Source organism: Canis lupus, chromosome 6, assembly GCF_048164855.1.
Source record: "Canis lupus baileyi chromosome 6, mCanLup2.hap1, whole genome shotgun sequence".
Lineage (NCBI taxonomy): Eukaryota > Metazoa > Chordata > Mammalia > Carnivora > Canidae > Canis > Canis lupus.
The window spans coordinates 50,807,742-50,819,128 of record NC_132843.1 but is presented as its reverse complement, the minus strand read 5'-3'; the positions used below and the strand labels follow the sequence as shown (position 1 = coordinate 50,819,128).

General features: G+C 46.7%; 1 protein-coding gene across 1 annotated transcript in view; it reads right to left on the bottom strand.

Annotated features, from left to right (window-relative positions):
• Positions 1–3,466: 3,466 nt before the first annotated feature.
• The window catches only part of MPZL1 (myelin protein zero like 1), a 71,645-nt gene continuing 63,724 nt past the window's right edge, over positions 3,467–11,387 (bottom strand). Inside the window, exon 7 of the mRNA XM_072831535.1 lies at positions 3,467–6,168. Within this exon, the coding sequence (XP_072687636.1) occupies positions 6,067–6,168 (102 nt within the window). The 3' untranslated portion in view covers positions 3,467–6,066. The remainder of the gene's footprint in view (positions 6,169–11,387) is intronic.

Genomic DNA, 11,387 nt, shown 5'->3' with positions numbered 1-11,387 from the left:
GAGGTAAGAAAGAAAAAAAGAGCCCAGCCCTCCAGCCCTTCCCGGTGCTTGGGAGCCCCCAGGCCGGTCAGGGAAGGGGCGGCTGCGGGACAATCAAACCCAAGCCTGAGCCAAGAAGGGACAATAGTTTCAACATCCTGTTTGCAGAAGGAAACGGAAGCTGGAAGCAGCGGCTCCTCTGGGACCCCGCGGCTTGAAAGGTTTGGGTTTCCTTCCCTGTAAACACAGCCGGGCCCCTGCAGGTGCTAGGGCTCCCGCCTGCCTTCTGTACCCCACTCCCCCATGCTCTGCGGCCAGGCTGCCAGCCCTAAGGCTCTCGGAAGGACGTGATGGGGGAGGCGAGTTTAGCAGCTGCCACTGTCCCCCTCAGATCCCGTTTCCAAGGGGCCAGAGGACTCGTCCCATCCTGCGCTGCCTCCCCGTAGTTGCAGATAATGTATATTTGCCTTTTTTCCTTACCAGTTCATAAGCACAAGTGACAATTACAGTACCACTTGGGAGGGACAAACACAAGACAACTAGAAACAAAAACCCAGGAAGTCAGAAATGGTTTAAAATATGGTGCATCTGTCCAAGAGGAGGCCCACTGGGTGTTAATGGCTCGCAGCCCAGTTCTCTCTCTCTCTTTTTTTTTTTTTTTTAAGATTGTACTTATTTGAGAGAGTGAAGAGGGAGAGAGAGAGCACAGGAGAGGGAGAAGCAGGCTTCCCACTGAGCAGGGAGTCCAAGGCGGTACTCAATTCCAGGACTCTAAGATCATGACATGAGCCAAGGCCAGACACCCAACCTACCGAGCCACCCAGGTGTCTTGGCCTAGTTCTTTCTCTCTGTGCTCACATGGAAGCTTCTCTGACACCATGCTGAGGGGAGAAAGCAATCTGTTGAGTACTATGGTCCTTTTTGTTTCTGAAATAGGCATGACATCGTTATACTAGAGCCATGTTTGGATCCTGATTTGAAGAAACCATTTGTAAAATGCCAGTTTTGAGACCAGGGGAAATTTGAGTATGAAGTAGGCATTAGATAAAATCAAGGAATTATTGTTTACAAACTTTTTAAAAATATTTCTGTTAGGGGCCCCTGGGGGCTCAGTTGGTTGAGCCTAAATCTTAAAAAAAAAAGTTTCTGTTAAATGTGACAAGAGATTATGGTTATGTAAGAAAAATGTACATATTTTTAAAAAGATGCCCATCAAAGAATGTAGGGGTGAACTGACCTGTTTTGGGGTTTGTTTTAAAATGATTCAGAAAAGAGGAAAAAGAAGAAAGGAGTGGATGAAGCTATCACTGAGGACAGATATGTGGAAGTGGATTTTACTATTCTCTTTTGTGCCTGTTTGAAATTCATTCTAAAATATCTTGAATACACAGGAAGATGTGTGTGTGTGGGAACCTATCATAAAAACAGATGGTCAGTTATTTACACCACCTACACCAGCGCTACAAATGCCACCTTCCTCCTCTGCGAGAATGTTCCCTCAGCAGTCACGGGCAGGTAGGAGGAATAAGCCATTGGTTCCTATTTCCAACCTGGTTAGCACTGGAATCACTCAGAAGGATCAGCTTTAAGGGGGTAAGAAAGTATCTGAGGTTTCCTCTTCAATACTGCCAAACCAGCCCACTTGGGGCTGTGGCTGCCCTCAGAGGTAACAAGTATGTATTTGGTTGGCATGTTCCCCATGCAGCTTGGAAGCCAGGGCCCCAGCAGGAGGAAACTCCCCAGTACTCAGTTCCCAATCCAGAGGAACCACAGAAAACCTGTCACTTCCCAGTACTCTGCCTTCGTGTCCTGGGGGAAGTGTCTCTCTTCTTGCCACATCACACATGAGGGATACGGTTCATGTGAGATCCACATACACAGGCGGTCCTGCCAGCCTTAATGTCTCCTCTCCCACTCAAGAAGGCATGAAGTTATGCAAGCCAGGAGCTTGTGCATCCATGATAATTCATAAAATTAATAAAGCACTAGAAAACATCACTGCTTATTAGTAAGACATTATTTCTGACACAGCTCTCAACAGACTGTCATCATAATGTCTTCCAAACCGAGGTTAAGACCCCTGGGCCTCTGTGTCTCTACCATCTATACAACCACCTCCCTCACTTGACCCCCATGTAGCTCTGAAGAACATAGGAAACTTTTTACAGGCATGTAGCACATTTATTTGAATAAGGAAGAAGTTCAATTTATTTCTTTTGGTGAGATAGGCCACAGGGCACGGTGTTTAAGAACAAGGAGTGGGATCAAGTAGCCCCAGACCCAGCCTTGCCTCTCTGGACCTTATTAGCTGAGTGACCTTTGGTGAGTTATATACTCTAAGCATGACACAGTCTTTCTAAAAGTGAGTTTAAGATTAGTACAACTAGGGATCCCTGGGTGGCGCAGCGGTTTGGTGCCTGCCTTTGGCCCAGGGTGTGATCCTGGAGACCTGGGATTGAATCCCACATCGGGCTCCCTGCATGGAGCCCGCTTCTCCCTCTGCCTGTGTCTCTCCCTCTCTCTCTCTCTCTCTCTCTCTCTGTGACTATCATGAATAAATAAATAAAATCTCTAAAAAAAATTAAAATAAAATAAAAGATTAGTACAACTAGCCTAAACTCATAATGCTATAGAGTAAGAAATGTAGTGCCTGGCACACAGCAAGGATTGATTAATTGATCGATTGATTTTTTATATTTTAAATTGTTTTAATTGGAGTTCGATTTGCCAACATTTAGTCTAACACCCAGTGCTCATCCCAAGTGCCCCCCTCAGTGCCCGTCACCCAGTCACCCCAACCTCCTGCCCACCTCCCTTTCCACTACCCCTTGTAGGAGACACCTAACTCTTGTTTCCCAGAGTTAGGTGTCTACACAGCAAGGATTTAGTAGCTATTAGCTATTACTGTTAATTCCCCTGTTGCCCCGACTCTGTGGCAGGTCCTTGAAGAGCTTTGTCTTGTTCATTTATTTCCTCATGCTTAGCACACTTGCCTGGCACAGGATAGTTCCCAATATATATGTGGTGAATTAATTACATCCACCATCCAACCAGTCAACACCTGCTGAGCCCCTGCTAAGTACCAGGTACTATTCTGTGTGCTAAAGATGGAGCAGTGAACAAGACAGAAAGGTCTGGTGCTTAACTCCAACAGGGAAAAACAGACAAGCACATGGGTAGAGGGATAGAACAGTTAAACAGAGAAGAACAGAGTGGGATTAAGGGGGCTTGGGAGAGCCAGTGGAGGGGGTGAGGTTGCTCTTTTATATATGGCAGGTCTCTCTCAGAGAGGGACCTCTGAGCAGAGACTTAACAGGTGCCCACTGCGTGCTCTGGGCAGAGGGGATGGCAGGTGCAAAGGGCCTGAAGCCGGCAATGCGTGGTGTTTCTGAAGAATGAGGAGGACAGTGCCACCCGAGTGGGATGAATGAAAACACTTTTATCTCTTTTTCTAGTTGGTTAAAAATGAGCATACAACACAACTCAGTAATTGAAAAAGATGTATTAAAACATTCACAAAAGTACAACAATTTTGAAGAAGAAAAAACAAAAAACTAATAATGAACTTGATGGTTTTTTCCCTAGCTGGATACATTTCCACTGAAAACCTACAGGTGGTTTGGGATTTTCACCTCTAAGAAATTCCTTCTAGGTGGCCCCTTATCACACACAATTTTAAGAGGTCTCATTCTGCCAACGATTAGGGAGAGGGCCGTTCCGCCACCCGGAAAGCAGCCCCCACTGTTGTCATCCGTGGCCAGGCAGGGGAACACTGGGACGAGGCGACAGAAGGGACCAAAAAGCCCAGAGGAGGCCAGGAAAAGGCCCCGACCCCGGGCGCTCCGCCCCAGCTGCGCGACCGCAGCCAGGAGGTCCTGCCGCCAGGTGCCGGGCTGGGGGCGGGGCGGGGCGAGCCGGCAGGGGGCGCCCGAGGGCGCGCTGGGCGGGGCCGGGCTGCAGGCCCGGGCGAGGGAGGCCAATCGGGAGGCATTAGGGCCGCGTGCTGTGGTCGGGGACCCGGGGAAAGGACGCCCCTTTTCTCGGTAAAAAGTGCCTGTCAGTTAACGTGACACCTATAAAGGGACGCACTCGGGCTCGGGCGGCCGCGCGAGGCGGAGGCGGAGGCGGAGGCGCAGCAAGGACAGCGCGACCCGGTCACCGCCCCTCCCCGCAGAGGCGCCTGCGCTGCTCGGAGCGGGCGCTGGAGTCCTGGGGGGCAGGGCAGAGCCGCCGCTTGGCTGCAAGGTCTCGGGGAGCCCTGGGCGCCCCCGCGGGCGCGGGGCCTGAGCTCGGCCTGGCGGCCCTGCTTGCCTCCTCCGGGCAGCCGGGCCCGGACCCCGCCCCGACCCCCGCGAGCTGGGGGGCAGCGGAGCCGCCACCACCAAGGGCTCCTCGGGAAATAAAAGTCCGCGTGGACGGACGGACAGCTGGACGGACGGACGGACGGGAGGCCGGTTCCGAGGCGCACGCGCCCTGGCTGTTTTGCCCCCGCGTGCACACCTTCACCTGCGCGCCCTTCGGGGTGGGGGGCGCCCGGGGAGTCCCGCCTCAGCCCCCCCCCGGGAGGAAGGCGAGCACCACCGGGTGTGCTCTGCGACCAGCAGGTCAGCGTCCTCGCCCTCGCCCTACCCCTACCGGGGGCTTTCACGTCCTCTTAAGCGGAAAAAAAATTCTGTTACAACCAAATCATCCAGAAAGGGGGTAATGACCATATAAATGTTTGGTGACCTTCACCATGTTTTTCACTCCCAGTAAAAGATAAAAACTCCTAAGCTTGAGATGGGGTAAGGAGGGTAGTCAGTGGAAGAAAATGAACTCTTGGAAGGAATATCCAAACTTTTCCTCCTCTCGTTGTCTACCAATTCGACACAATGGGAAAAAGTGAAGGAAAAAAAAAGGTAAAAACAAAAAAGGGAAATAAAATCAAAAGAACCCTATCCAAAACTCCAAAACAGTGACAAAGTAGAAGTGCTAATAACCCTCCCTGCTGATTAAAAAAAAAAAACAAGACAACAACAAAAAACCCTAGACTATCCTTAACCTTTGAGGCGCCCTGAAGCTATTACAGAGCCATGACTAATGCTTCTTGCCAGAATCACCACGGAACCCTCTATAAAGAGGACTCTCTAGAGAGGGCTCTGAGACGCTACAGGCTGGCTTTGTAATTATCCCATTTGTGCCTACTTAAAAGGAAATAAAACTCCTCTCCTTTGGCTGTATGGGGACCCTTATTTCAAGCAGGAAGGTCTTAGGCAAAGACTGTAAGGGTACCTTTTACTCCCCAAATGGTACAGTACTCAAGCAAGGCTGGGATTCCTACTTCAATTATGTATATGGTATTGATCTAAAAAGTACCTAGAAAGACGTGACCTTGGCATTTATCCTTTGCTGGTCTTGCTAGGACGAATCCACAAACTGATAAGACAAATGGTTTAACATTAACGTCGGTCTCACAACATTATAAAAGCAAAAAACCCGCCCTGTATTTTAGAGGAAAAAAAACCACTCACAAAAACTTCTCAAACTGAAAAAAAAAAAAAAAAAAAAAACTTCTCAAACTGGGTTCAAGCGGCACAACTAATGGAGGCTTTCTAAAACCTACAGCCAAATAGGTGGTGCTGACACTGGGTTAGAGGCCGCCCTGGACACACTTCCATCTGTGTCTCCACTCTCCAACCACGATAAATGCTAAGACTGGTTAAGCCCTTAGATAAAAGGGCCATGTCTACTGGAATACTAAAGATCTGCTACCGTCTCCATTAAGGCAAACCACATCTAAATGACAGTGACAAGAATGTTTCTGACTTTTCCCAACTGTAAACAACCTTGAAAGAAAGTACAAAACAGCAAGACAATTTATATATGTAGAATCATACCATCTTCTCATCATGCAACATTGGCTCCCCATATCAGATTAAATAGAATATTTATACATATCCTTTATACACATCTTTTTCTCCATCCATGAATAAACATGTGCTTGTCCTTGCCCAGGTCTCCAAGGCCACATGTGGCTATGGGTTACATTCTCTGCACAAGCGTCCTGTTTGATTAGTTTCTTGCTTAGGATATGTTCTGGGTCTTCTCTTAATTTTTCCGGATGTCCGCATACACCACAGACTCTGACTTGTTAATCTTGTCACTGTGATGTCCACCAGAGTGGTCTAACTGCGCATATATGACTGGGCCCTGGAGAAGAGAAGGACAATTAGAGGTTTGGGGAAATCGGTGGTCCCTTCAGGGGCAGGTGCAGAAGCAATCATTAAAGTGGTAACATTAGGGTTCCAGAGTAATGAGTTCCTTCTTTTGAATGTCTTCAAGAAGACCTCTTATGAACGCTATGTCCAGGACTGACTTCAAAACAACGGTGTTCACAACATTGAACACAATGTTCTTGTGATTGTGAAAGCTGGTACAAGGAGGTATGTTACATTACTGTCTACTTCTGTAGCTGGGAATTTCTATACATAGAAAATTCCTCCTCAGGAAATTACCCTTATCTTCATACCTGACCTGCCACAGAATTCCTCAACCCTTGTAACTGGGATCAGAGTTTTAAGGACTAAGATGTACACTTCTACCAACCTGAGACCCACTGAAATCGTGAGCCTCAGAATGATGCACGTAAGAAACCAGCATGTTGGGTGTCACTCAAAAGATATGATCAATTTGAACGGGTCACTTTGTACAAATAGGCGCTTAAAAACATTTCAGATATATCCTCCCATGTACTACTTAGAGTGTAATTCTTTTAGTCTGATCCTATCATAACCAATACAAGTATTGCTTCTTTGATATCTAAGATCAGGTAACTGGTTTTCCTGTTTTAAAATGAAAACCCAAAAGCCATGACCTGAAGCGATATAAAGAAAAATCTAAATGGACTAGCATAGAAGAGGTCTGCCCCCTGGCCTCAGCAGTGAGGAAGGGGGTTCCAGGGCCCCAGCCAGAGCAGCCAGGGAAGGTGGGCTGCCTGGGGACACAGCAAGTTCTCAGACTCCTGGGGGAGGAGGTGTGAACAGCAGCAAGAGTTTCAAATACCAGAGGGATGTTTGCACTTCATGACCCCTAAAGTACCTTCCAACCCAGGGATTCTAAAGTTATAAACAACAATAACACAATAGCCCTGATTGTACAAGTTCAGTATAACCCCAAGTCAACCTTTCTCCCAATCCAGGAAACTCTCCTTGAGAAGTCAAATATTGTGCTTAAGCTTTCAACTTTGGAATCCTAAATTCAGTAGCGAGAAGCCTGTAGTTTCAACTAAACATCTTATTCCCACCCAGGAGCCCCACAACCTGCATCCCCTAGAGGGTCATCCTGCAGATGTGCAGGCACTCCAACTTCTCCAGGAGGGACACACCAGCTGTCAGCACTGTACAGGGAGCACCCAAAGTGGAGTTACAAGGTAATACTCAGGGACATCTGGGTGGCTCAGCGGTTGAACGTCTGCCTTCAGCTTAGGGCGTGATCCTGAGATCCAGGATTGAATCCTGCATCGGGCTCCTTGCGGGGGGCCTGCTTCTCCCTTTGCCTATGTCTCTGCCTTTCTCTGTGTCTCTCATGAATGAATAAAATCTTTAAAATAAAAAAAAAGTAATACTCAAGGGCTGTCTCTCAGGCCAACAGCCTGCCCATCAACAGCTGTGATTGAGACCACTGTAGACAGTCCAGCCAACTGTAGGGATGTGGGTGGGCCAGCAGAGATCTGCTGAACTGCTCCTGACCAGATGATCTGCCCAAACGACCTAAAGAACTGGGAGCCAAATAAATGGTGGTTGTTTTAGGTCATTATGTTTTGGGGTGGTTTGTTACACAGCAATAGGTAACAGATACACTAGGTGAGTGGAAAAGAAAGAGAACAGAGAAAGCAAAAATGAAAAAGAACACAGAATAGGTTATCAGTAAATGTTAAAATATCAGTAAAATCTCTCATGTGAGATGGTGTTGTCTTTCATGGCAAGAACACATAACAGTTTGTTGAAGGCAACTGGGAAAACACTGAAAGATAAAAGGAATTCCCTCCTGCTGATGGATTTTTCTTTTTCCCCAAATTGCTTACCACTGTCCAATGCCCTCAGTCCCTTTCCCTCTTACAATGGGGTCCTAAGATCAGGGACTTTGTTAGTTAAGTGCCTAGAGCAGTAGTGGGCAGACCCGGTAGGTGCTGGAGAAGGCGTGGATGATGTAATGGACCAAAGGAATTCTGGGATGTGGGTCCAGATCAGGCATCTGCTGATAGATCTAGTTCAATCTCCAACAGCTCTTTGAAGCCGGGTTCTGAACCTTATTGGGACCTGAAAGTATTCTGGGTCTCTATGGAACATGGAGGATCCTGGAAACGAAGAGCAACATGGAAATGACTCTGCCACTACCAAGGCAGGCACTTTCAGGTATTTGAGAATTAAAACAATACATGAACAGCATCTAGATGTTTTTACTGTACATCTTGGCACGCATCTCCACCACCTTCCACTTGTTTTTGCAGGGTGGGGTTGGGGTGCTTTTCCAAAGAATTACAGCAATCAAATGAAAAATTATTCTGGATACATTTTTACCCAACTGTTCACTACACAGACTGTCTTTAACTACTGAAAATGTTTCAAGAAACAAATTGCTTGACCCAGGTCTCTTCTTTTAGTGCCAGTTAGCATGTATTAATTACACAGAAGCTACTGTGCTATGTCCCGCTTCCCCTTTCTGTAGTCTCTGCGGTCCTTCCTAATCTCAATCACACCTGATCCTCTAGCACCACTACCACCAAGAAAGAACATCTGCTTTTACCACATGCTCACTGACTGTTCATGAAACACCCTTTTCAGTATTTAGTATTTATGCCACTGCTAAAAATAGGTGTGAAACACAGTTAGTTACCTTTTAGGACTCTGAGATACATGAAACCAATTATCAAAACGGACTTGAAAAGAAATGGACGGGCAGGAGAAAATAAGCACCTGCCTTTGAGCCAGACAGATCCAGGTCTAACACCAGCTCTGCCACTAACTAGTAACCTTGAACAAGTGACTCAATCTAACTAAGCTTCAGTTTCTTCATGTGTAAAACGGGATAAAAGAACCTCATCCGGCCGCTGTGAGAACCAGAGGAAGCGATGCGCCTGCATACTTCTTCAAACATTACTGGGTCTTTGTGACTCAGCCGAAAGGTGTGTAACTAGTCCACTCTATCACTGCCCCCCGCCCCGCCCCCTACCAATACCTGCCTTGTGCATACAAAACATTAACCATTTCCAGAAAAGGATTCAGGAAAGATACCCACACGCAAAAAAATTATGTTAAACTAAACTTGACAAAGAGTTTTACTTCTCATCCCTAATGCTGGAACACTTTAAGTAGTGCCTACCTAACAACCTTCCCAAACCAACCTTCCAGTTCCACTTGCTGGAAGAACCTTAATTTGGGTTCAGTGGTCACCATCCCTTTGCTCAGATAAACGATCCCACCCTTCCTTGCCTCCCCCCCACCCTGGGGCGGGGAAGCCAATCATATTTCCCGTCCCCTTGCAGATGGGACTGGAAGAGTCATAAGCATGTGATCTGCTCCCAGTGGGGACTCAGAGAAGTTTGCTGGGGGGGCTTCTGGCCAAGATTTTCCTCCATAATTAAAACTGCATGGGAGGAGAGTCAGCTCTTCTCCTGGCTGCCTCTTCTCGGGTGTTGCCTGAAACCACGGCAGCCATCTGGAGGCTGCAGGGAGCTCAAGAACAAAGACAAAATACAGAAGATGAAAGAATATGGTGGAAAGAACATGTTTGGATCCTGATTTGAAGAAACCATTTGTAAAATGGTTTAACACTGTTGGGCCAGTGAACTCAAGAACACAGAAGTACCTTGCTTTGGGACCTCTTGTGAGTTAATAAACCTGTCTGTTAAAGCTACTTTTACTCAAGCCTTCTGTCACCAAGTCTATCAATGGTAACAAAAATAGTGACCAAAGACAGAAAATAATACAGAAAACTTAATGTCCTGTTTCGGTGTTATGGTTCATCTTCTATAAATTTCCTTCTTAGCACACTCCTGTTAAGTTCTCTCCTGGAGTTATTTATTTATCCAAGTAGTAATTACTAATGCAATTAGATTCTCAGATGAGGGCAGCCCGGGGGGGGCTCAGCAGTTTAGCGCCACCTTCAGCCCGGGGTATGATCCTGGAGACCCAGGATCAAGTCCCACGTCGGGCTCCCTGCGTGGAACCTGCTTCTCCCTCTGCCTGTGTCTCTGTCTCTCTCTCTCTCTGTCTCTCATGAATAAATAAATAAAATCTTTAAAAAAGAAAAAGATTCTCAGATGATGCCTGAGGGTAGAAGATGGAAGGTTTTGCTGATCAGGGAACGCGTCACAATAGAACTCCTGGAAGAAAGTACCAAGGGATAGTTTGCAAATATTCCCATCCACATCCCCGCTTCACCGATCTGATTGCTAGCATGGGCAGCAACCACCTATACCTGTCCTTATAAAGCACAGTGTGCCACGAGCCCTTATAATTAAAAATAGAAAAAAAAAATGAGATCAACTTGCCCCAACGTATCATTTCAGAGGAGGAACAGATGCTGATGTCAAGTAATTCTCCCCAAGTTAATACCATTGTCTGGACCCCAGAGTCAGTGCTAGTTTGTAACACGTCACTACCCTGGAGTTCAACTGAATATGAAGATTTTCTCAAGGCTGTTTGTGAGGGTATTCAAAAAACACCAAAAAACCTGTTCATTAGGGTATTAAAAAAAAATTCTCCACATCTGGGAAAAGCCTAAAAATGATCTTAACCACCCAGGAGACTCTAAGGTTCTTGAGCGCAGAGTCCAGGTGCTAATTATCCTCGCACTTTCTGAGTCTGGTCTACACTGCATGTACAGTAAACACCCACGTGTATGTGGAAGTGATCGAAACAGAATATCCAGAGGAATGATTAGATTTTTAAAAAGATTTTATTTATTTATTTATTCAAGAGAGACACAGAGAGAGAGAGACAGAGAGAGGCAGAGACACAGGCAGAGGGAGAAGCAGGCTCCATGCAGGGAATCTGACACAGGACTCGATCCCGGGACTCTGGGATCACACCCTGGGCTGAAGGCAGCGCCAAACCACTGAGCCACCTGGGCTGCCCTGATTAGATTCTTAAAAGAACTGTTCTGTTTCGTTGCATCCAACTTATAATTAATCTCATAAATTCCATAATAAGATGGAACATATCAGGTCAAGTACGTTTTTCCTAAACTGTGAAAAACTTGGCAGCCTCAGTTTGAACAAACTGAAGAAAGAGTATATCATAAGGATTCTGAACTCCCATCAAATACTCCGGGGCCTGGAAAGAGAGGCATCCCTGATACATAAACTGAAGGTGGTGGGTGATGGTGAATAAAAGCACACACTAGGGGCACCTCGGTAGTTCACTAAG